This window comes from Symphalangus syndactylus, chromosome 12, assembly GCF_028878055.3.
Source record: "Symphalangus syndactylus isolate Jambi chromosome 12, NHGRI_mSymSyn1-v2.1_pri, whole genome shotgun sequence".
Taxonomy (NCBI): Eukaryota; Metazoa; Chordata; class Mammalia; order Primates; family Hylobatidae; genus Symphalangus; species Symphalangus syndactylus.
In genome coordinates this window covers 119,947,608-119,973,519 of record NC_072441.2, presented here as the reverse complement: position 1 = coordinate 119,973,519, position 25,912 = coordinate 119,947,608, and the positions used below count along the sequence as shown (strand labels likewise).

Below are 25,912 nucleotides of genomic sequence, written 5' to 3'. Positions count from 1 at the left end.
CCCAACATTGGAGCAAATTTCCCAAGAATTTCAGGCCACTTTGACTACCTGGCAGAATTGAGGAGTGACTTTTGTTTTTTGCCACACCCCTGCAACTGCCAGGAATAATACCAGTTATGAGTCTAAATATTTGTACGGTTCCCAACAGCCCAGACACACATTACATGCACTATGTGCTTTTACCTAAGGACCCTGTGAGCAGGAACTCACTTCCAGTTGTTGGTTTAACTTAGAAAGTGTATGCATGTGCTCAGTCATTCAGAATGGTAGCAAAGGAATGAGAGAAAAGCCAGTCTACCTTCCTGCATAGCCCCAATTTCCCTCCAAAGGGGCAGTACATGCTATCATTTTCTTGTGTATTATTCTAGATTTTTCCCCATTTTGGAGATGAAGAAACTGAGACTCAAAGCAGCTGAGTGACCTTCCCAAGGACACACACTGAGTGAGTTGTAACTTCTTCTCATTCCTCAATCTGTTAGCTTCCTCTGCACTCAAACTACTCTTTAGCCAAAAATTTGATTCCTAGGGCAAGTTATGAAAATGTAAATAAGTAAAATCAGGTAAAAATCAAAGTCAGAACAGGGGGCCTAGGCCCCACAGATTCTTGAGAAGAATCTGCCTACCCCTATTAGGCACTTCAAGGACATCCACTTTCTTCTCTGGCCGCTCTAGGCCAACTGCCATCCCTATCGCATCTTCTGCCTTCTAACTGTCATGGGCAGGGTCTAACGTTCAGAATGTCTTGCTCTATCAAAGCATTCCCACCTAATGTGTTATTTCTTCAAGACCCTGATACTTTGAGGGTTGGTCTGATAAAAAATGTATCGGGGCTGCTAACGGGAGATAAAGCCTAAAGTCTGGTGGGAAGCCTGCAGACAGCTCAGCCCTGAGGCCACATCATGGAGAGCCCAGAGACAAGGGCTGAGTTCCCTGGCCTCTCCTACCATCCCCTCTACCTCCCAGTGGCCTTAAGTGCTTTCCAGAGGGTCTCCCACAAAGCCTTGAGATCTCCAGGCATGGATGGAGTGGAGGTGGTGGATGGGAAAAAATGAGGGGATGAGGCTAAGGGAACCCTGTGTCAAGGGGGGTGAATATGGGACATCCCCCTGCAATCCCCAGCTTAAGCAGTTTCTTCCATACATAATCCCAATTCAAGAATTTGCAATACTTGCCATCTCTTTTGGGAAGGGCATTTCAAGGATGGAGAGGAAAATGTTTGGGCATGCTGAGGGCATCAGGGAAGAGATGGCGGCTATTCTTAGGGACAACAATATCTGCACGGAGGCAACTAAAACTGCACGTGATGAGACTAAGCATATGTCATCTATATCAAAGAAAGAAGGTGCTGAAGCAAAAAAAAAAAAAAAAAAAAAAAAAAGCATGCTACTTACCTGACACTGGATGTGTACTGAATAAGTATTTTAGCTCACTCATATATGTTCTCTGCATTCATCAACCATTATTTATCAAAACCATAAAAAAACACTCCCTGCAGCATTAGGAATGCAGATTTAAGCCCATACAGAGAGGAAGTAAAGGTTTATCCTCAGACATATGAACTCCTCTGCACAGCCCGCCCTCTGGGGCAGAAGCTGCCATCCAAAGCCTGGCAAATCTGAAATCCACCACACTGAACATTCCACAGAGGTGAGTTATTATTGGAATGAGAATATTTATGCTCACTCCCTCTATGATTTGATCTTTGCATTTTAAGACTTAATATTGCGGTAAGGTAGCTTTTGGCTTTTAATTGCCCAAAAATTTTGTTAACATTAAATGAAAGGACAAAATGGAAAGGAAAATAGAACCATATCTATATCACTTTTGAGTTGCATAATTGTACATTTTTGTCACTCCATTAGTTTTCAGCTATTCCAACCTGTAAATGTCTCCCCCACCACCACTAACAAAAAGAAATATGTCCGTCATTCTGTTATTGCCACAAAGTTTGCAGAACTCTTAAGTTCCTGTCTCTAGTATTAAAGAGAATTACACAAGTTTTTTTTTATTTTTATTTTTTATTATACTTTAAGTTCTAGGGTACATGTGCACAATGTGCAGGTTTGTTACATATGTATGCATGTGCCATGTTGACGTGCTGCACCCATTAACTCGTCATTACATTAGGTATATCTCCTAATGCTATCCCTTCCCCCTCCCCCCACCCCATGACAGGCCCCGGTGTGTGATGTTCCCCTTCCTGTGTCCAAGTGTTCTCATTGTTCAATTCCCACCTATGAGTGAGAATATGAGGTGTTTGGTTTTTTGTCCTTGCAATAGTTTGCTGAGAATGATGGTTTCCAGCTTCATCCATGTCCCTATAAAAGACATGAGCTCATCTTTTTTTATGGCTGCATAGTATTCCATCGTATATATGTGCCACATTTTCTTAATCCAGTCTATCATTGATGGACATTTGGGTTAGTTCCAAGTCTTTGCTATTGTGAATAGTGCCACAATGAACATATGTGTGCATGTGTCTTTATAGCAGCATGATTTATAATCCTTTGGGTATATATCCAGTAATGGGATGGCTGGGTCAAGTGATATTTCTAGTTCTAGATCCTTGAGGAATCGCCACACTGTTTTCCACAGTGGTTGAACTAGTTTACAGTCCCACCAACAGTGTAAAAGTGTTCCTATTTCTCCACATCCTCTCTAGCACCTGTTGTTTCCTGACTTTTTAATGATCGCCATTCTAACTGTTGTGAGATGGTATCTCATTGTGGTTTTGATTTGCATTTCTCTGATGACCAATGATGATGAGCATTTTTTCATGTGTCTGTTGGCTGCATAGAATTATTAATTTTAATTACCACCTGTGTGGGAGACCCTGAATGACACAAGTGTTTGGTTGTTCTCATGCTTTTTCAAAAAACATTTTTTCCCTCCAAGAGGATATGACGTTTGAACACTTAAGCATCAGTTATTGGAGTTGGCCAGAAGCAGAGGTTTCCTTTATTTGTGGAACAGGAAAGGCAACGCCCCACTCAAGTGCTCCTAACTCACAGATGACCTCAGAGCCTCCTCTTCTGGCTCTCCAAAAACAAAACTTCACCTAGACACTTCACCACACCCACAAACATTGGCTCCAAAATCCTTTACCAAACTATTTTGAAAAGTGAAAATGAGAACTGTATAATCAAGATAGTTCACTGTAACCATGGCTACAGGTTTTATTAGCACTAATACCAGGATGTGGTCAGATCATGTATGTATAGATATATATGTGTATATATATATATACATATATATATTGTGTATATATATATATATATATATATATATACACACACACACACACACATACAGATGACGAATAGGAGTGTGAGTGGTATTAGAGTTCCCCTATGAATTCTCCACATTGGAACTGTAGCTCCTAATAACCACAGACTAGGGGAAAGGCGGGGGATAGGAGGGTGGAGGACTGCATCAGTAAGAGAAGCTCAGTGTTCTACTTTGAGCTTTAATTCAGCCTTTTAATATAATCCCCTAAAATACCACTACCTTGCATTGAGATTGCAGTTTTCCCTGCTCAGTGTTCTTCCACATGTCTTGTCTGTTCTTCACAGTAATCTTGAGAGATATCCAGGATGAGTAATAACCTCATTTCTCAGATGAGGAAAGGGCTCAGAAAGCTTAACTGATTTTGCCCAAGGTCAAAGGCCTGGAGGACAACTGAACTGTGACTAGGAGAGGGTCCTCTGACTCCTTGCTTAATTGCACCCTTGGGCCAGCTGTTTGTATTGTGCCCAGGGGCAATTTGATATGCATTAATTCCTCTTGCAAACATCCCTCATCCTTATCATTTGTCTGATTAACCACAGATCAGGATCAGTCCATCAAACTGGAGGTTAAAGCTGCTATGTGAGGCTTGCCTTTTGTCCTCATTTATATTTTTTAAGCCCCCTGCATGGCTCTTCTCTACATAGATGACAGCACACAGAACATGTACCATAGTTCCTACTCCTGAGTGAGTTTATAATCCAGGGGAGGTGACTTTAAAATGCTTCCAGGGACCAAGTGGGTGAACAGGACTGGGTGAAGCAGGCAGGATTGGGACTGGGGTGTGGGGTCGGGGAATGGGGAGAACACAGGCCCTTTTAAAGCTCCAGCAGATTGTGGCCATGTGGGAGGTTAGTGTGGCCAAATCTTAGGACTAGCTGAAGATTGAAGATTTGATATGAAACCGAAGGAAGCAGAAAAATAATACAAAGTAAAAGTGCCTGTGGGTTGGATATAGCTCCCAGACTGCCAGTGAGTGCTGTGCCTATTCAATGGAGTTTCATGCCTTGGGGCCCCAGCATATATGGGGTTATACGTGTTATGTGTGATGCTGTATTGCACTTCTCTTCAACATATTTGGTCCTATTAAAACATGAGCTCCTTGAGGTCACAGAAGGCATCGTAATCAAGAGTGCACCCACAGGGTGTGACGCATGTGGCAGGCTTTTACATGTTGATGAATAGTTGGATGAACACCCCGTCATCTTAGAAGATCCAGAAATTAAAGTCCTCAGCATTCTGAGAATGGTGGTTACAGCAGGATCTCTGGACTCAGAGAGGACTAGAGTCAAACCTCTTTCTGCGCTTGAGTAGCTCCATGTCTTTGGGCGAATCACTTAATCTCTTAAAGCCTCAGTTTCCTTATCTGTAGAATGGGCATGGAAAAAGCCTACCTCTTAAGTTGTTGAATGAGACCATGTCTGTAAACCCTTGATTCCACACACAGAGTTGCACACTTCGTAAGAACTCAACAAATGATGGCTTTTTGATTCAACAGATCATTCCCTGTTCCTGTGAAAGGTGATAAGACTTTTGCCAACCCTCTGTTTTGAGATTTTGGTCTCCTGAAATATCTAAGTCAAAAGAGGACTGTCAAAAGAAAACAAATGAGCATTCTAGCTGAAATGAAGAGGAGAGAATTGATAGTGATGGACAACACAAGGCTCCCCTAAGAAATGTGATCCTGGAGGGCTGAGGGAGGGAGAAGCACCTGGGAGTGAATGGAAATAAAGTTAGCATGAAGGCAGGGGAGAGGCAAAGGTGGCTCCCCTGATTCACTAGGGGCTGGTTAACTCACTTTCTGCACCAATTCAGTGAAAAGCTGATCAAACTCTAATTAGAGCAAAATAATTCTTTCACAAATGGATGTTTTCACCTTTCACACAATGTGAATAGTATAATAATAAATATAGTGCTTTATAGTTGGTGAGGCAATTTTAAGGCACCCACTGTGTGAAATATACTTACACAACATGCTTCACACACATTATCTCATTTACTCTCCCCAGCAGTGCATTAATTCATTCATCCATTCAGCAAGTACTTAACTGCCAGTACACTTTCTACCAGGCCCTGTGCCAGATACTGAGAGTAAAATGATGTAACACAGTGCATAAAACACCTAGCCCTCGGAGAAAGATAGTAATGTCTTTGTTTACAGAAGTATAAATGGAAAAAGCACTTAAGTGAATGTTCCCCAGACCCCACACCATGTTAGTGGTGGAGACAGGTTTTTTTGTTTGTTTTTTTATTTTAGAGACAAAGTCTCACTCTGTCACCTGGGCTGGAGTGCAGTGGTGCAGTCACTGTAACCTCAAACTCCTGGGCTCAAGCGATCCTCCTGCCTCAGCCTGCTGAGTAGCTGGAACTACAGGCGTATGCTACCACACTTGGCTAATTTTTTTAATTTTATGTTTGTAGAGATAGGATCTTGCTATGTTGCCCAGGCTGGCAAAATTCTTGGCTACAAGTTGTCTGGCATATAAGAAGAAAAATTAGGAAATTTCCTTGACCTTGAGGAGGTAAATATGAGGAAGTTGACTTGCTAACAGACTGGAGAAATTGTGTTCACTCACATTTAGTACAGCTGGAATTTTCAGGGAATCAGACATAATTTCTCATGATTAATCCTAAGGGTAACATGAGGAGAACTAACTATTCTTAGAGTGTATAGTCTGGACCCTTTGGAGAAAAGATAATTAGGGATGAAAAGAGACAAAAGGAAGGAAAGAAGAAAGGGAAAAGAGTAAAGAAGAATAAAGGAACTGGAGATTCCAGACCTTCCATAATAGAAAATCAAAGAAAGTCCACATGAAGCCTTTTTAAAATTCTTTTCATTGTTCTTAAATCATTCTCTAATTATTTCCCTGGTATCATCCTTGAGACAAGAGAGGATGTCTTTTACCTCCCCCGTATTTCCTGGCATGTCTTAATTAATACTTGATTGACTGAAAGATTGACTCATTTGAACCCAAAGTGAAATGGAGCTTTTTAATTTTCTTTTCTGCTGAACCTGAAATAGAGGATATAGTAATTAGGAAAGAATCCCTTGTTATCAGAAAGTCCCAGCTACAATGGGCTCTTTGTAACTGAGCAAAAGGAAGGTAGGTGATTATTTAGGAGCTGATAAAACACTCACCCCTGCCCCCACTTTCTATTGCTCTCAGTGATAGGAGATTTTCTTGATCATTATTTCTCCCTCCGGTGAGTTTTCGTGGCTGAAAGATCTGGCTGGACAGTGCAATCTGCGGGTGGATAATTATCATCAAAGTCCAGCCACAGTGTGACTGATGGTCACTTTTCTATGCCCTTTGGTGCTTCTACTCTTTCTCCCCAGTGACCTGGTTTGCCTGACAGATGATTATTCAAGATCTCATTTTTTTAGAACCCTTGAATTAACTTCACTCATTCATTCATTCATTCAGCTACATGCCAGACTCTGGGCATCCAAACAGAATAGGACAGGCAGGGCCCTGCTGTCATGGAGCTTATATTCCAATGGAGGAAGACAGGCAGTAAACATGGAAACCAGCGTGACAGCAGCATTGTAAGTGACTGAGAAATTTCAAAGTGAGGAGTATCACCAAGGCAGTAGAGCAGGATGGTGAGATAGGGCTTGGCTGGGAATTGGGCGACATTAGATAACCATACTCCATTAGAAAAAGGCCTCCTGATGAGGTAACATGGGAGGAAATTTGTATGAAAATGTATTTGAGCTGACGCAAGTGTTGTGAAGCAATCACGTCAAAATCTGAGGAAAACCATACCAGGCAAAGGGACAAATAGGGTCCTGAGCGAGTGGACAGTCCAGGAGTAGGCGCGGCTAGACCACAGTGAATGGGAGAGAAGAGAGTACCAGACAAGGTCCAGAAGGAGGCAGGGGCCAGACGATGGCAGGGCCTGGGGATATGAGAAAGAGTTTAGATGTCATACTTCTAGTGACGGGAAGCCATGAGGCGTGAGCAGGGCCTGGGGGTGATATGATCTGGCCCTGGTGGGGAGAACAGGCCGCAGAGAAGGAGGAGCAGAACCAGAGAGATTGGTTAGGAAGCTGCTGCAGTAACCCAGGTGAGAGACAGCAAAGGCCTGGCCATGGAAATGGTGGGAAGTGGATGGAGTCAGGACATAGAGAGAGAGCAGGTAGGACCAGCTGATGAGGTAGGGGTGGGGAGGTAAAGCCCAGGAGAGAAGCTTAGTCTGAGTGTTGAAAGAATTCATTTATTTGTCCCATATTTATTAGCACCTATTATGTGATAAACAGCTAGGGCAGTGGGGGTGGTGGAGGAAGGTGAGGCTGGGCTAATAGGAGAGTTGGATTACCAGCGAGTCCTCCTTGCTAAGGAGGTGTGATTATACAAGTGGTGAGCAGCCAAGCGAGGGTTGCACAGGGAGTGCGCATTACATTCAGATTTTAGAAAGACCAATTGAAAGAAGGAAAAACTAGAGGCCATTTGAAGGCCTGGACAAATGAGGTGACAATGGGGATGAAGCGGAAGGCACCTTTCTGTGCCTTTCCATACCCACAGGGCCCAAGTCCCCCTAACTGAAGCCCTGCTTTACTTACGACGCTCACCACGGTCCAGCCACACTGGCTGCCCTCTTTCACGGATGTGCCATGCTCTTTCCCACTTCAGAGCCCTCACCCTTAACGTTCCTGCTACTTGAGGTCCTGCCCTTAGCACTGTGCACACTTGGTCCTCGGCACCCCGAGATCTCGGTTCAGAGTCACCTTTGCAGAGGCCACTCCAATTATTTCCTTTATTGCACTAACGTGTATACTTTCTATCTGGAGAAGAGAGATAATAAATGCACAAACAAAATGTCTGTCTTATGCATGACTATACCCACGGTGCCAGGACAGGAACTGACACATCCTAGGAGCTCATTAAATACACTGAGGGAAGGAAAGAAGGAAAAGTAGGAAAAGACAAAAGGGCAGTTTGGCGTGGGGGTGAGGAAGGAGGCTTCTATGTCCTACTCCACACAATCTTGGGAGAGCCCTGCAGAGAGGGGAAGGAAGTGTATTTAAACCCTTGTGATTCAGCTCCTGAGTGATGCTTATCCATATTTTCATTCTGAAATGGTCGCTTTGAAAGAGAATGTTGAAGGAACTAATTTAGTCTACCACAGGAAGACTAGAGAAAAGAGAGAATGCCTTGGAAAGGAGACCTACATAATCAAAGTTATGACTCCAGAACCATCTCACATTTGAAAAAGACAAACAAAACCATCATTAGCTAAGGAGTCAAGGGATGTTTACTTTGGCCAGCCTGTTTGTTTGGGATCAAACAATCAAGACTAACTTCTATTGCCAGGCAAGGTTCTGAGGCACTCTACTTCTACTGACTCATTTCATTCTCACAACATCCTATTATTATCAAACGCCATTCTACAAATGAGAAAACAGAGCCCCAGAGAGAGAGGTTAACCTTCCCAATGTGATACAGCTAGTGAGTGGGAGAGCCAGAATTCAGACCCAGGATATCTGGTTCCCGAACCACTGCTCAAAAGCACTAAGGTAAACCCCTCTTGGGCCAAAGCTGCCCTATAGGAGAGTTGTTGAACACATTGCACATTTGTTATAAGCAAATCATTCTAGGGATTATATATGCAATGGTAATTAATAATCATTACCAACATTAGCTTTTTTGTCACTTGTATGAGGCAGGATAGGCTAACTGCTGTGGCAGAAAATCCCCAAATCTCAGTGGCTTCATCCAACAAAAGTTTATTCTAACTCATTTCATTTTTCACTGTGGTCAGCAGGGGTGCTCTGCTCCACACAGTCATTCAGGAACACCTCCCATCTCTGCCATCCCCAGGGCTCTTGGAGTCCTCCCCTGGATGATCTGCATCTGGCCAGCCAATGAGCAAGCAGAGAGAGAACAGGGAGGGCCCGGGAGAAGATTTCAGGAGCCACGTTTCCTTGGCTGGAACTTAGTCACATAGCCCCACAGAGACGTAAGGGGCTGAGAAATATGGTCTCACTTGTGCTCAGAAAGAGAATATGGTGGGCATCTTGCAAAGCACTGTGCCAACACTTATTTTTAAGGGTGTTTGTAGAAGAGACCTGGCAGGAAGGTAACCTGGGTCTCAGAAGACATTGGTTCTGGCCCTGGCTCTACTAGTCACTAGCTGGGTAATCTCCCGCAAGACGCAGTCTCTTTGGTCCCAGATTTCCCATCAATAAAGTAAGGTAATCAGCCAGATGGCCCATTTCAGGAGTCTTCTAATCCAGAATGTTTACATGATAAAGCATCATTTTATTAAATAACCATGATGCCTTAATCATTTTTCTATTGATGCTCTATTTGTGCTTTTGTTCAAAATTGCAACCATAATTACAACATCAATTCTGAGGGAAAATACTATCTATTTTCCTTTAATACTCAATATCTAGTTATGCATCATATATACTCTGGGGGGAGAAAAGAGCTTCCGACTTTGTATTAGGACTAGTTATTTGAAGCAATTCATTAAATTGGGGAAAATGTAGATACCTATTTCAGAATGCCTAGAGCTGGGTCTAAGTAATAAATGTAATGTTCTACAAGCAGATCATTTACTGTTATGAGACCATTTTTGTACAAAACAGTACTTACCTCTATTAGAGGGCACCTAAGCATGCCAGGTGAGCAAGGTGAGAACCACCAAGAAAATATATATCCAGAACAGCCAAGTTAATAACTACTGACTGAGGTTCCACTCTGTGCCCTCACTGCCAGAAATCCTTGGTTTCTGACGCGTGTGATATTATTGTAACCACAGGGATTTTGTAAGGCAGTGTGGTTTGAGAGCTGGGGCAAGGTTTGGACAGGCAGGGTGGAGAGGCCTGGGGTTGAATAAGGTGTTTTAAACCCCCAAGAGAGATGATGAGTAGTCAGGTAGAAACTGATGGTTTTCCTGTTTTGGAAAGGAAAAAAAACAAAAGAATATACATATACATTCCAGACTCAGAGCCCTCATGGGAGACTAGGATTAGAAGAAGGAAAGTTGGGCACACCCAGGGACACCTCCTCTCGTGTGCCTCTGCCCGAGAGTTCTCCCACCCATATCTGCTGGAAAACACCTGAGCCACGCCATCATCCCGCCCTTTCCGGCCACCATCACCCTTGGCCCAGCAGCCACTTTCCCTGGACAACTGTGATCATTTCCTCCCCCTACACCCTCTTCCATCTGTCCTCTCACACGTCACAGAGTGTTCTTTATGAAATACACATCAATTATGTCCCCTCCTTGCTTAAAACCCCGTGGCTCTCACAGCAAACTCTAGCCCTCCACGTGGCTTACAAGGTCCTGTGGTGTGGGGCTGCCATTCGTGGGCCCCGCCATCCACGCTCATCCCACCACTGCTGCTGTCAGCTACCCTGTCCCTTCGGGTCCTTTTCAGGGGCAGCAATGGGTCTAATTTGTTCATCTAATAAAAAGCACAATACATGTATTATTTGCCTATGTTTCCAGACTTTGGGGGGTCACTTTACAGTGTATTAACAATTGAACTCGTTTCTTTAAATGTAGAGAACTTCACCTGGAAAGGTCTTGGAGGGTTGAAGAAAAGCCTATCAAGCATATTACTTGGAAATGCTTTAAAATAAGTTTATTTTGTGTTTCAAAACTTTTCAGACACCCTAGCCATGTGTTTGCTGTTTTTGTCATTCAGATCTTCGCTCAGTCATCCCTCATCAAAGCCTTCCTAACCTCCCTGTTACCCCTTTCATAGCATCATGGGGTCTTGTTCATGGCACTCACCATAATTACACTTTCACACCTGCCTGTATGGTTCTTTGATGAATGTTTGGTTTGGTTCCCACACTAGACTTGGAGCACAGAAAGGACAGGGATCCGGTTTGCTTGTCCTGGATACACAGTTCCCAGCAGGAGTAGGTTCTCTGTAATTAGTCACTGCACGATGCCTGCCCATACACCAATCCTGATGGTCGTTTCTTTTCATTGCCTTCCCTCAACCTTCTGCAGGCAAGACTGCTGGCTGCTTCTGCCATGCTGCTCCCATGTCCCCCTACACAGAACTTGACCACAGAATTCATCACACTATACTTCTATTTTTGTTTCTCCCCCTTGCTAGACTGGGCGGTGATCAGGATCTGAATGCACATGGCTGGTGTTCAGCGATTGTTTACTACGTTGAACGTGACCTCCAGGAAAGCAGTTCTGGCCGAGATCCCCTGACAACGCGGAGCAAGAAGTAACGTGGAAGGAGGCTCCCCAAGCTGGCTGGCCATTTTGCTGCTGTGTGTGGAGGTAAACTTCTTCCCCCCTCTCCTCACCCATGATTCTTTCCCTCATTTAGCACATGGCTCCTGTGCTCATAAATGAAGGTCGGCTGCTCAACTTGCTTATGCAATTGTTCTCAAACCTGACAATTGTCCAGAAACACTCGGGCTGCTTGCTACAAACATAAATTCCTGGGCCCATCCTAGACCCGACTGAATCAGAGTCTCCAGGAGCAGGATGCGGGAATCTGTATTTTTAACTCCTTAAATGACTCTTCATAGCCAACAGTCCATCCTGCTGTCACCTGGGATCCTGGGCACAGGAGCTAAAGCAAGCACAGCGATCAGCACAACCCAAGGCAGAAAGCTCAGTGGAGCTGTTTGAGCAAAGGCCCAAGGGGAGGTCTTTGCTCCCAACTGTCAGTTATAAAGTGGCCCCCCACACAAATCCAGGAGTCAGCAGTCGCAGAAGAGGGGCCTCTTAAGGTTCTCATAGAGAACTGAACCTCCCACCTCCCCCTACGAGAAGGGTGACGATTTGTACCATTTGGAGGTCACTCTGGAGTTGGTCTCAGGGATTCTAATTGGGTGCCAATGTGATCTTTATTATTAACCTTTCCAGAAAGTATTTACTGTCTCACAGACACAGTTCTAGAGCTTTACGTGTATTATTTTATCTAACAAACAAGAACAATGAGAGGCTGAGCAGAATAGAATGCCCTGCTCCCTTCTTGGAGAGCACTGGAAGGAACAGCAGTGTCAGGGCCAGCCCTGGACACAGCCTGCAGTAGCTTTTGGCTCTCAGAGATTGAAGCAGACCTCCCTGTGGAATGACCCATCCCTGTAACACTTCCAAGGGTCCCAAAGCCTGGGAGGGAGGCTGGGGCCTGTAGATGGCTAGCTGCACTCCTCCACCTCACCTATGAACTCAGTAATCCTCTAAGCACCTTCAGATGTTCCCCAAGCCACCCGTCTCCATCTGATTTCTGGATGCCAGAGTCTAGAGCAACAGCCACAGACCTACAGACCAACCATATCAGGGAGATTACTTCTGAAGACCTTTTCATTTCAATGCGGTAGGGGCCCATGGTTCTTTGGCAATAGGGATTGGCTTGGAGGTGAGGAAGGAGGAAGAAAAGCCCAGCACTTGAATTAGTCCATTGTTATTTCAAGATAACTCACTATTTTATGGATTATATTTGTGTAAGTATTTTACAGTTTACAGAATGCATTAAATATATTGAATCCTTTTGATCCCCACAATGTCATTACAAGGGAAGCTCATTAGCTTTATTTTGTAGCTGAGGTCTGGTTAACTTGCCAAGATCATGCAGGTTGACCCGAGCCTCAAAACCAGGCCTTCTGGCTCTGGGATCACTGTTTCCCATCGACACCTCATACATGGGTGGATAGAAGTTTGCGACAGAAAGAGTGAATGAATGATTCTCTCTCCCTAGCTAGATACTACAGAGGGTATAGAGGTAAATAATATTTGGTTTCAAAGAAATTGAAAATAACTTTTCCCCTCTTCTCTCTCCTCTCGTCCACCCCCACAGCCACAATCAGACAGATGAGGTTGGTTGGCACCTATTGTTGGTCTTACAAAAATAGATGAATTACTTTTCAAGCAGTGTCAGTGCTATTCAAAAGCCAACAAAAGGCTAGAGTGTACTTCCAGGGGCCGAAGTGTGCCTTCTTTTGCATTCCATGGAAGTTCTCACTTTAATTCATGCCACTAAGGAGATATTTGATTGTTTTTTTGGAAATGCTAATAATGCAAGACTCATAAATACTAATGAAACACTATAGATTAGCAGAGCTCAGCAAGTAACGTGGGGGGTGCCTAGAAAAGAATTCTTAGATTAAAAAACATAAAGAATACCTTTTAATCGAATTTTCCCCAGACTGGCTTCCCAAATGTTAATGAATACTCTTTGGCTGTATGGGGAGCAGCCTCAAATAAGTCCCTTTAGGAATCCAGAAGTGAATTATTGACTTAGCTTTAGCTTGAAAAGAAATCTATTTATTCAAAGGCCATTTTAGGTGCCAAGGGATGGATGAGTTTAAGACAAAGTTTGGGAGGGGTGGGAGGGCCCTAGACGTTGAGATAAACATATAATTCAAATGCATGCTTCTACTTCAGCCAACTAAGCAATCTAGTTTGGAATCTGCTTATTATACTTGGCTTGTATGACTTGATCTATCAATAGTAATAACTCCCCTGGAATGGACGAGGCTCCCTGATGTCAGAAACCATACCTTTGTCATTCACTATTGAATCCTCAACACCCAACAGTACATGAAACATATTAGGTGCTCAGTGAATGTTTGATAAACGGATAAGGAGATTTAAAGAACTTTCTTAACACATTTTCCAGAGTTCTTCAGATCTTGTTATCTTTTCCTGAAAGGCAGCTCTGATCACAACAGTCTCCTCTTGTAAAGCCCCCAAATAAGCGCAAACCCTATGACGGCCCCTCTACCCTGGCCATGCCTACCTGCTAGTGTCCCTTCTCATCCTCTCTTCTCCCACCCTGAGCTCCAGGCTCACCAGAAGACCCCCTGTTCTCCTGCTCATGTTCTAGAAGTTTCTCTGCCTGGAATGTTTGAACATCCTTTACACCTATATTTCTCTGTCAAAATACTACTCATCTTCAAGGTCTTCCCCAGGTGGCTCCACCTTCATGAAAACTGACCTGATGTTCTCCCTGGGCTCGCCCTCCTTCCTTGTTGGCTGAACCCAGAGGGGCCCCTGATACCCGTCTGCTCCCTGTAGGAACAGCACAACCCCTGGCACAGAATAGTTGGTGAACATTTGTGGTGGTGGTGTTATCTAACGTGAGTCAGGAAAGCTGTGAGTAGGATCAAATTAGAGAAAAGCACCCAAAGCCTTTCCACAGCAGAGCAGAAAGATCCCAACAGACAGGGCCAAAAACCCACTCAAGACTGAGGTGAAAACAAAGGTCATGGCAGAGGGAGGAGGAAAATCCAGAAGAGAGATGAGTGGCCTGAGGTACAGCGTCACCGGGGCTTAGAAGCATGCCAAAGGCTACTTTTCTCTACAGAAAGCCTGGCAGCTTGATGGTGTGTGGGCAGATCCATGGCATGGGTTGTTCCCAGGCCTCAGAGGGGCTTGAGCAGAGCCTTGGACTAGAGGACATGACTCCTCAGGATACTTTTCTTTGTTACATGTTGAGTTTAAGTTCAGGCAGCCACATGCTTTCTATAAACCTGCACTTGGGCAGGACTTTGTTTTTATTTTATGTATCTTCATGCATTTGGGAAGGATCTAACAATGAGACATAAGTCTCTTTGCAGTCTTTCCTACAATAGACTGGGATAAGCATTTAAGTTAACCTGGGGAATAGCCAAATATTCAGGGTGGGAGAAGAGAGGATGAGAAGGGACACTAGCAGGTAGGCATGGCCAGGGTAGAGGGGCCGTCATAGGGTTTGCGCTTATTTGGGGGCTTTACAAGAGGAGACTGTTGTGATCAGAGCTGCCTTTCAGGAAAAGATAACAAGATCTGAAGAACTCTGGAAAATGTGTTAAGAAAGTTCTTTAAATCTTCTGTAAATCCTGGGCTGCTTGCCAAAAATGGGTTAATTCCACAGAAAGGAATAGGAGGCCACAGAGCAACGCCTGTAAACAGATCACTCCTTGCAGATCTGGAGCCAAACTCTCCAGAATGAGTGAGACCAGCTCTGGCACTCACTCACCGTGTGGCCTGAGCCTCCATCTCTTCAGCTGCAGGATGAGGGAACCACAGTACCTACTTCATAAGGGTGTCATGAAGATGAATGAGTTAATAGAGTGCCTAGAACAGAACAGTGCCTGGTATATAATTAGTGCTTACTAAAAGTTGGCTAAAATTATTATTGTCATCCTATAGCATTTCTTTGGGCTCCATGGACCAAATGGCTCAGGAGTAGGTGCCAATTTGTACGCTTGCAAAAACTATGTAAATAATGCCATGAGAGGGTGGGATTACATGCCAGCAGACCAGGACTGAGAACAGCTGGGGCTTAGATGGACACATGGGCACTGGGATCATGAGACATTGATAGAGCATGCTATCCAAGGAATTAGACCTCTGAAGACAATTGCTGGGGCATCATGTAGAAAACATCACCCAGGAGGGCTGCACTTGTATGCAATGAAGCCTGAGCTGATCTTGAATTCCAGGCCCAGGACCCCAGTGTTCCTATCCATAGACATGACTCACTCAAAAGATTAAATGCAGATGAAAATGATTAGAAAAGTATGAAGTGAAATGCAAGTATAAAGTGACATCATTATCATCCTTAGTTCCTCTGCTTGCCTGGCAGCCTGTGGAGAGTGCTGAACCCATTGTCCAGAGGTCTGGGTGGGTCTGGGTGGGCCTGTGTGGCCTGGGTGGGTCTCCATGGCCTCAGACATGTCACCTCACTGCTCTGGTCCCCAGATTCTTTATCCTTAAGTGAGAGAGTTCGTTGGGATGATCTCTGGAGTGTCCATCCTGAAAATCAACCACTCCTTAATATTTGGGTCCTGGGGAATGTCTTACACCAACAGGCCTCTTAAATTTCCTTGAATCATGCCTGTCCTTGAAGTCTTGTTTGTACACAAGAACCTGTAATTCCAGAATGGAAGGCAGCCTCTAAGACCTTATACTTGAGAGCTGAGCTTTAAGATATATGTGGAGGGGTGACCAGGGAAGAGGGGCAGCTCTGTACAAGCAACAAGGAGAATGGCCCCAGCTGTATGCTGAGTTCAGAACAGGAGAAGGGAGGCACCCAGGAACCTCACTCTGGTTTCCAAGCACCATCACTAAGCCCCTGCAAGGACTCCTCTCCCATGGAGAAGAAAGAGAGCAGGAGACTTTGGAGTATTTGGTCAAGGAATAGAAAACAGAGACAAGGGTAATGAGGGGGAGGAAGGTAGAAGGTAGAAAGTGGAAAGCCAGGAAATGGTCACCCCTGGTTCTCTCAGCCTTGGGAGGAGAGGACGTCTCAGGCACAGGAATGGGATATAAGGAGGGGAGGAGACATGGAGCAGGGAAGAGATCATGAGGGGACAGCAAGGAAAGCAGGCATGGGGCAGGATGAGGACTGATGACCTCTTAGCCCAGAGGAGACCCAAGTGCCCTACTACAGACAGCAAGACGTAGACATCTCACTTTGTGCTTAAGCTTCAATAAGCTTTGAAAATGGCAAGTTATGTTAATAAAAGGTTACATACAGACCTGTCCTGTGGGGAGTGTGTGTTCAACATCTGTCAGGTGAGCTGCAGTGGAAAAAAGATTGAGAACTGCTGTTGCAAAAGGGTCCAGGGAAGCAACCCCTTATCAGAACACTGAACACACACATTGATTCATTTATCCAACAGCTGCTGAGAACTTCCTATGTGCCAGACCTGATATACTATTCATTTTTATATCCTAAGCCCAATATAATGTGCATACATAGCAAGAATTAGTTGATGCTTATTGATTACATGCATGCATTTATCTTGTTTATTGAGTCTCAATACAAGTTTACTGAACTCTGAAAATCTTCAATTCCTTCCCCTTTCCTAAGCCTAAAATCTATGAAACTATTAAAATTGTAGACCAGTCCCCCTGCATTTCTCTTCAGTTGTCTGTTTTAATCTCTTCAGGTGCTGTCAGTGGCATGCCCAAACCCAAAGCTGAAAGAGGAGTAAATTACAAGTGGTCAAGGTTGCATCCTCTTGAGCCCAAGACCTGCTTGTAAGCCGAGAGGGTTCTCTGGCCCTCATCTAGCCAAGCACCATGGAGAGAATCAGCGCCTTCTTCAGCTCCATCTGGGACATCATCTTGACCAAACACCAAGAAGGCATCTACAACACCATCTGCCTGGGAGTCCTCCTGGGCCTGCCACTCTTGGTGATCATCACACTCCTCTTCATCTGTTGCCATTGCTGCTGGAGCCCACCAGGCAAGAGGGACCAGCAGCCAGAGAAGAACAAGAAGAAAAAGAAGAAGAAGAAGAAGAAGGATGAAGAAGACCTCTGGATCTCTGCTCAACCGAAGCTTCTCCAGATGGAGAAGAGACCATCACTGCCTGTTTAGTTAGGCAGGAGGCAGAGGTGTTTCCTTTCTGGGGCTAAGCCTCCTTCTGACCACACACAGACATTTCAGGAACCCCTGAAATGATGCACTATGTCCATGTCCACAGAGTAACTACTCAACCAAGGGACAAACCTCAGACTAAGTGTCCCAGTGGAGGGCAGTCCCAGGGAGCACGTGGACAATTCTTGGATACTGTCTTGGCAGCTATGTGTCCAATAGCAATGCTCCTTACTGCAGACTCAGGCATGCATCCCACCTGTCTCTGGCATACCCCACATGCAAAGCACAAAGAACATTTATCCATACATCTCAATATGGTTCCCAAGTGTGTGCACATGCACATAACACACACACACAAATTCGGGCAACAGGTACGTGGGCAAGTATATTCTGCTCATCAAGTGGTCATTGGCTATGTACTTTGTGCAGGGAAGTACATTATCTACAGTCACAAAAATGTCTCATGGGAAAGCCTTGCCAGATTCAGACACATATATACAATTTCATAACCAGCAAGGCCCTCATACACCATCTATTCCATAAAGCACTCAGGTTAGAGATGCATGCTTTCCTATTTCTATCTCTACACATCATAAACTTTTACTGGAAGTACTCATAATTGGACATTCCAGCAACCTGCTACAGTCCCAACCCCTGTGTGTCTTGATACAGACACACCAAGTTTCCATGCCTCTGACCCCTCACCTGTGCCAAGATGTCTAAAGTGTGATGGTTCAAAATTCATTGAAAGCTCTTTTCTTGTAACTCATGACAAGGTCCGTCCTCATTGCCACTGAGAGGTGTTTAATGTGATCCAAGACCTCTCTGAAACATGACCCCCCCCCAAACCACTCAGCAAAGTGCCTTTCTCCAAGCAAGAACAAACAGCTCTTGGTAGTGACTGCTAGAAAGCTATGGTAGCCCACTCATTTATGTCAGTGGACTGCAACTATGTACCTGTGCAATGTTTTACAGATGGAAAGGGTGAGGAGATGCTACACCTGAGCTAGGTATCTCCTATATAACCAAAGTTTCCAGCAGGGAAGGAACTAGACAATCATCAGTACCGTCTCACAGAAGGCAACACTGGAAGTGATGTCTTAAGGCTGTGATGCATGCATGGTATGGCACAGGTGGGATGCAGAGGTAACAGAGTTTAAATGAAAGTAGGGTGAAGCTATAAAGAGGTTTATTTATATTTATGTTGAAGCTCAGGCAAGTGCCTTGCACACAGTAGGTACTTATAACTGGCTGTGGTTACTGTTGGATGTGTGATGTTTTTAAGGGTAAGCTTGTAATACCTCACCAATTCTCCCCGAGTGATCTTCTCTCCTAAGTGAGCCCACTAATTGCTGCAGTGGATGAAATTGGGTGTTTAATGCTCCAAGAGAGTACATGTGGGTGACGCGTGTGCCTTGAGGTATGTGAGGACGCGTACATTAGATCCACAGTGAGCTGAGGAGGGCTCTCCCCACCAGAGTGAGGGTGGGAAGCAGAGTTAATCCACTTAGAGGATGAACTGCTTGGTATTTTGATTGTATTGTGACTGTATTACAAAGATGGACAATTCACTCCTTGGGAGCAAGTTATGCTCTAGAAGTTTATTTGCAAATATGCTGGGAAGCTCTCTTGAAATATTTTCCCAAGGAAGCTATTCTACACAGTGGCAAAATTGCTATCTAATTAATAATGTAGCTAAACTATGATATTTATAGTAGCAAAAAACTAAATTCTGTAAGATTGCATTAAAGGAAAGATATATTCTATTTGCTCACTTGGGGTGCCTGGTACTCACCTGCCCTCCAGGTGTACTTTAGGCCTGTGGAGGGTGGGCATTTAGTGGTGACCCTTGCACCAGGGTTTTCTAACAGATGACCCTGTGAATCATAATTCAAACCTGCATATATTTTATAGCCAGTCACATTTGCCCTCTCACCCTATATGGCCATAAACTGCCTAAGCACTCAGGCCTCCCACTCATCAACCCCTTTGACCAGAGAAAGAAGCACTCTGGTTCTCTATCCCCTTGTCACATAGAGAGTTTGTCATGGGGCCTCTGGCTGTGCCCTTCACATAACAGAATGACTTGCCATCTGCCTGCACCAAACCCAGGGATGTGGAAGACATCTCCCCACATCTCCCACTGCTCACCAGGACAAGCTGCCCTTCCTGTCTCCACCTCTCAGTCCCCCTAAAATGGATGGCTGGGGAGACGTGGAGGCTGACAGCTGAGATGTAGTGTCAGATACGATCTAGGAGGGCGGATCACCGGGATCCAGGACCATACAAGTAACATGGTTTCCATGGCAACTGCTTGCTCCTTTGAATTAAGACAGCAGTCAGTTGTCATTGCCATGACAAGGCCTCTATCTCCAGGCACAATATCCCTGCTGTCTCCTAATCCAATGGACTTGCTCTTACCCCAGGCATGAAACACCCAGAAACTCACTTCCCAGTCACTTCCACAGCCGATGACTCAGGAGAGCCAAACCCAGAATGGTGCCTCTCTTTTCCCCACCACAGACTCCCCTGACAACCTTTCCTGACGTAACTAGAGGAGTCCCAGCACAGGATAGGCCCTAAACATTTTGTTAAATAAACAGGTGCATGAAAGGAGCCTAAGGCCATTGTTGATATCCACTCTTCTTTCCACTTCCTTCTCATCTTTTTCTCTGTTTCATGCTTTTCTGATTCCCTCTTCTGCCTGCACCAGGCCAGCCCCAGCCCTTTATTCCTCTCCATTTTCACTCCTTGCAGCCTCTGTCCCTGATCTGCCACTGGCAACCCATGGGACCTCAGGACCAGAGACTGCTTGACTCATCTGGGGAGGGTAAGTTCACGGGGAACAGAAAAATGATTCCTAAAGAAGAGGCTTCCTAGACCAGCACAGGCTCAAGAAAGAGATCCCCTAGGCCTGGACTTCTGAGCAGCTTCAGCCAGGCTCCGGCCAGCAGCCAGAGGAGGCCTTTCCCCATTGCTCAATAGATTCTGTTTCTTTTTCTTGGGGGGAGCAGGGAGGGAGAAAGTTAGAAAACTGGCAGTCTCCTTTCCAAGAAAAATGTAAAGGGTCCAAGCTGTATAGTATTTGTCAGTATTTTTTTTCTGTAAAATTCAAACACAAAAGAAAAATTTATTTAAATAAAATACTTTAAAATGAAAAGTCTTGGAGTCAGACAGTTACTTTCTTAACATTAGGTATTACCCCCACTCAGACATCACTCAGAAATGATCAATGCAGGGACTCTTTCTGTGACACAAATGTCCCAGCCCTCCCTGGTCACCGCCTTCCCCATGGTAGAGTCATCGGTCTGAGGACGAGGAATGTGGCTGTCTCACACTTGCTTGCAAGACACTTGCTTGGAGACCAGACTCCCTCAGAGGTGCCAGCTACAGGAAAAATGATACACTGATGTTCCTTGGTAACACTTACAGAACTTTCCGTCAACGAGGTCCACCAATGGCTTCTTAAAGGAAAAGGGGGGAAATAGCAAAAACCTAGGGAAAAATGGACCTTTGAGTTAAATCCACTATTGGGAAGGGAGGGATCAAAAACATCTATAGTAGCCACTAGGGCAAAAACTGTGTGTATGTGTGTGTACACTGTTCAGTGTGGTTCAGTATGGTACCACTAGCCACATGTGACTATTTAAATTCATTACAATGAAATAAAATTAAAGGTATACTAGCTCAGCTATGTCTGCCATATTTTTTTTTTTTTTTTTTTTTTGAGATGGAGTATTGCTCTGTCACCCAGGCTGGAATACAATGGTATGATCTCGGCTCACTGCAACTGACACCTCCCGAGTTCAAGCAATTCTCATGCTTCAGCCACCTGAGTAGCTGGGATGACAGGCATGTGCCACTATGCCCAGCTAATTTTTTTTGTATTTTAGTAAAGATGGGGTTTCACCACAGTGGCCAGGCTGGTCTTGAACTCCTGGCCTCAAGTGACCCGCCAGCCTCCCAAAGTGCTGGGATTATAGGCATGGGCAACTGCGCTTGGCCATGCCAGCCATGAGTCAAGTGCTCAGTAGCTACACGTGGCTAGCGGCTGCCATCCTGGACAGCATAGGTCTATGATCTTGTTGGGGGCAGGGTCAGACATCTGGGAAAAACAGCCATGCTGACTGGATTTCAAGGAGGGCTTAGGAAGGAAGGCCTAGAGCACAGGTTGACTCTTTGCCTTATCTTGCCCAAGGCAGGTTATGTCTGTAGTTCAGATAAGTTCATTCCTGGGCTCCCTTCCCCATCACCACACACTCATGACAACCAGAGAACAGAGACTCTTCATTCAGCTCCCTGTTCATCCACCCAGGACATTGCTAAACTTTCCAGTGCAGAGGAGGAACTGATGCTCAGAAACCATCTGGGAGGGGAGCAGCTGCTGCATGCCTGAGGGGATGCCAGTGCTCAATGCCCTCAGCCGCACCTGCCCCGGCTCCATCCTGACCTTGGGGTATAATACGGATTTGGACAATGAATGCCATCACGCCCTTAGCATTCTCAACTCATCACAGCACTCTGCGCTGGCCCCTTGCCCTTTGACCTTAGTAGCATTTCCCAATTCAAAGTCACAGGTTTACTGGACTGGAAAAAAATCCCTTCAACCCGCTTTCTCTCTGTCATAGACTCAAAGGGTTGTTTTCAAACACCTGTGTGGGCAACGTCACACTATATTTCTTCAAGAATGGCTGTGACTGTGTACCTCCAGCCCTCTTTTGAGGCTGTCCAACCCATTAACATTTCTGACTGTTTACTATATGCCAAGCACACTGGGTGCCAGTGATACTAAGTTGTCCTAGAGGGGCTCAGAACCTGGTAGGGGGGCACAGACAAGCAAACAAGTGTGGCCATTGCTTCCTTAGAGGGAAGCTCCCAGGCTGGCTTCAGGACAGGCCAGGGGAGATCGCCTAGGAGGTGTCTTGAGACTTGCACAGGAAGAAACTGAGAAAGGAGGGCCCCAGGTGCACAGTCTACAAAGGCAAGTGCACCCTGGAATAGTGATGCAGGCAGACAGGCTGATGAGGACCATTCAGAAACCATCAGGGGTCTCCGGAGGCCATAAGTGCAGTGAGCTAGGACTCAGGACTAGGATTGTCCCAACCCTGATGCTAACTCCAACTCTCACTAGTTATGTGATTTGGACCCATGGCTTAATCTCTCTGTAAGACTTACCTGCTAAATAAAGCTAATGAGAGTAGCTACCTCATAGGGAGCATTAAATGATCGTGTGTATAAAGCATTTGGCACAGGACCTGGCTTATATTAAGTGCCCAATAAATGTTACTTATTATTATTAAGGGCTGAAGGAAAGCCATGAGAGAGCTGTGTCCTAGGAGCCAAAGGAAAAGAAATTTCCAAGAAGAAAGTGATGGTCCATAGAGTCAAATGATGCAGGCAAATCGAATGAGATAGGGATTGAAAATAATTAGCATTTTCTATTCCCCATGGTGTGATGTGTTCCCTAATTTCACCACTTACTGCACTATCTACAGGATTACCAATACTCCATGGATTAAGGTCTCCAGATTTGCAGTATGTGACAGGCAAGGCTGCCTAATTATCTGTCCCACCTCTGCCCACAACCAAGTCGCCCCAGCTTGACAGTGCCACCTGGTGGCCAGATCAGGAGAAAGCGTGGGTCAACATCTTTTTCACCTGAGAAGTGTTTCCTGTAGAACATCCATCTAGCTAGTTCACCTGTTCTCAAATTAAATGTGCAAAAGAGTCACCGGGTTTTATGTGAAATTCACAAATCTGTCAGGGTCCAGAATGCCGTGCTCATGTGACATATGGGGGATTTCCATAAATCACAGGTCTCAACTGTTGTTACAAACATATTTTGGTGAAGTGTTCTATATATAGCCTCACTACAGTAAAGCTTCCCTAACCACACACGTCTTGCCCATTGCAGTAAGACTAGACCACATTGCAGTTGCGTGTTTCTTCTATTCCCAGCACCCCACCCCTATTTTGACCCCCATTAGAATTAGCCTTTACGAGATTAGAATTAGAACTGTCTTATTCACTACTATATCTTCAACACCTAGCATGGAGCCTGGCACACACTATATGCTAAATAAACGTGTTGATTGGGGGAAATAAACACTGAGGTGTTTCTTAAAAATGCAAATTCCCTGTCTCTCCCTGCCCTTCTGGCTGATTATTAAGTCTAGGGTGATGCCAGACAATCTGCTCCAATAAACACCAGGTCAATGCAGGTGGTCCCTGAACCACACCTTGAGAAATACTATCAAAACAACAAAAGAATTGTGTACGGTCAAAAAAGTTTGCAAACACTGCATAGTATAATTTTCCCACTTCACCCCCTTGGGATCTGCAACGCATTTATCACATTAAAGTTTCTAGCAGGTGCTATAAGAAAGAATTTGGTTTAACTCCACTTAAAGTTTTCCCAAATTTATTTAACCATAAGCCTCTTTTTCTTTTAGCACATCTGGAGGAACAAAGGTTCAGGGACCACCATTTGGGAAATGTTGCCATGGAGGGCTAGTGCGCAGTCCACACATCCTTTGCTCCTGACTTCCATGGAGGGCTGGTGCGCGCTCCACGCATCCTCTGCTCCCGTCTTCCATGGAGGGCTAGTGCGCACTCCAGGCGTTCTCTCCTCCCATCTACCATGGAGGGCTAGTACGCACTCCAGGCGTTCTCTCCTCCCATCTACCATGGAGGGCTAGTGCGCACTCCAGGCGTTCTCTCCTCCCATCTACCATGGAGGGCTAGTGCGCACTCCAGGCGTTCTCTCCTCCCATCTACCATGGAGGGCTAGTGCGCACTCCAGGCGTTCTCTCCTCCCATCTACCATGGAGGGCTAGTGCGCACTCCAGGCGTTCTCTCCTCCCATCTACCATGGAGGGCTAGTGCACACTCCAGGCGTTCTCTCCTCCCATCTACCATGGAGGGCTAGTGCACACTCCAGGCATTCTCTGCTCCTGTCTACCACGGAGGGCTGGTGCGCACTCCATCGTCCTCTGCTCCCGTCTTTCATGAAGGGCTAGTGCGCACTCCGGTGTCCTCTGCTCCTGTCTTCCATAGAGGGCTAGTGCGCACTCCGGAGTCCTCTGCTCCTGTCTCCTATGGAGGAATAGTGCTCATTCCAGGCATTCTCTGTTCCTGACTTCCATGGAGGACTAGTGCACACTCCACGCGTCCCCTGCTCCCGTCTTCCATAGAGAGCTAGTGAGCACTCCACGCTTCCTCTGCTCCTGACTTCCACTACAGGCTCAGTCAATGTCATCTCCAGAGCAAACTCTTTCTGCAGTGTACACAGATTCTCACTAACCTTTATGAACCTTTCTCTTTTACTCTTCCCTTTCTCTTTCTTCCATTTGCAACACATAATAATCCTATTGGTGGCTATTCATAGCAAATATGCTTTAGAGCTGCTAAAGAGACATCTCTATCAAAAGGAAAAAAGAAAAAAAGAAAAAGTTTTAAATGAAAATATGAAGACTGAAGATCCAAGCCCACTATTTTACCATTCCAGAGGCCTTCATACATAAAAACCACTTTCATTATTTCACTTGATTCTCACTTTATAAATGAAGAAAATGAGGCCCAGAGAAGGTAAGCCAGTTTACCCAAACTGGAATAGAAACCCAAGTCTTCAGACTCCTACCCCAGTGTTCCTTCTGCACACCAGGCATCGAGATCCAGGCCAATCTGATCTTGGCTCCTCAAAGACTGTTGAACTTGTAGACGCCCCTCCCTTGAGTTGGAAACTTATAGGACACAATCAAGGGTCTACCCATAAGCCTTTAAAGTGCCCAAATGTCTCCTTTATATGTCCCACAGCAAGCCTCATCTGCCTCCTTCTCCTTCTCTAATTAAACCTAATTTTCATCACTCACCAAAATAAAGAACTGTTTCCATTATATTTTGTTTCTTGTATTTAAATTACAGTACTGCAATACTATTGTCTTCTATTTTTCATTATACATACACTGCAACTCATCTATATTGTAGAGTAAACAGAGTTTTATGGGCTAACCTGAGAACCTACCTTCTTTATACAGCATTAGAATTGGAACTCAAATCATTTCACCCACAGAAACAGCCGACTGACAGAAGGAATTGGAGAAGTGAATTCATTTGCAAATTAGGAGCTGCCTGAAATCTCTCCCAGGGGTGCCCCCCTTCACCTTTCATCAGGCTGACGACCTCCATCCGCCTTTCCTCCCCAGCAGCCCAGTGCGCCGGGTCTGGGGATAAGAGTCCAATCTCACCAGGCAATCTCCTCAAGGTTGTTCCCAGTTATTTTTTGCGCATTTGTCCAGCAAGAACGCTGCCTAAGAAACCACCAAGT

At 45.1% G+C, this 25,912-nt stretch overlaps 1 protein-coding gene across 4 annotated transcripts in view; it reads left to right on the top strand.

The window, feature by feature from the left end:
• LOC129468889 (uncharacterized protein KIAA0040) overlaps positions 1-20,746 on the top strand; it is a 34,778-nt gene extending 14,032 nt beyond the window's left edge. For 3 of the 4 annotated variants that reach the window (XM_063625142.1, XM_055254809.2, XM_055254808.2), the window contains 3 exons: positions 369-442; positions 11,369-11,544; positions 17,154-20,746. In XM_063625142.1, coding sequence (XP_063481212.1) covers positions 17,287-17,586 — 300 coding nt within the window. In that variant the 5' untranslated portion in view covers positions 369-442; positions 11,369-11,544; positions 17,154-17,286 and the 3' untranslated portion in view covers positions 17,587-20,746. The remainder of the gene's footprint in view (positions 1-368; positions 443-11,368; positions 11,545-17,153) is intronic. The other variant, XM_055254811.2, reaches the window with a different exon arrangement.
• The last annotated feature ends 5,166 nt before the right edge of the window (positions 20,747-25,912 follow it).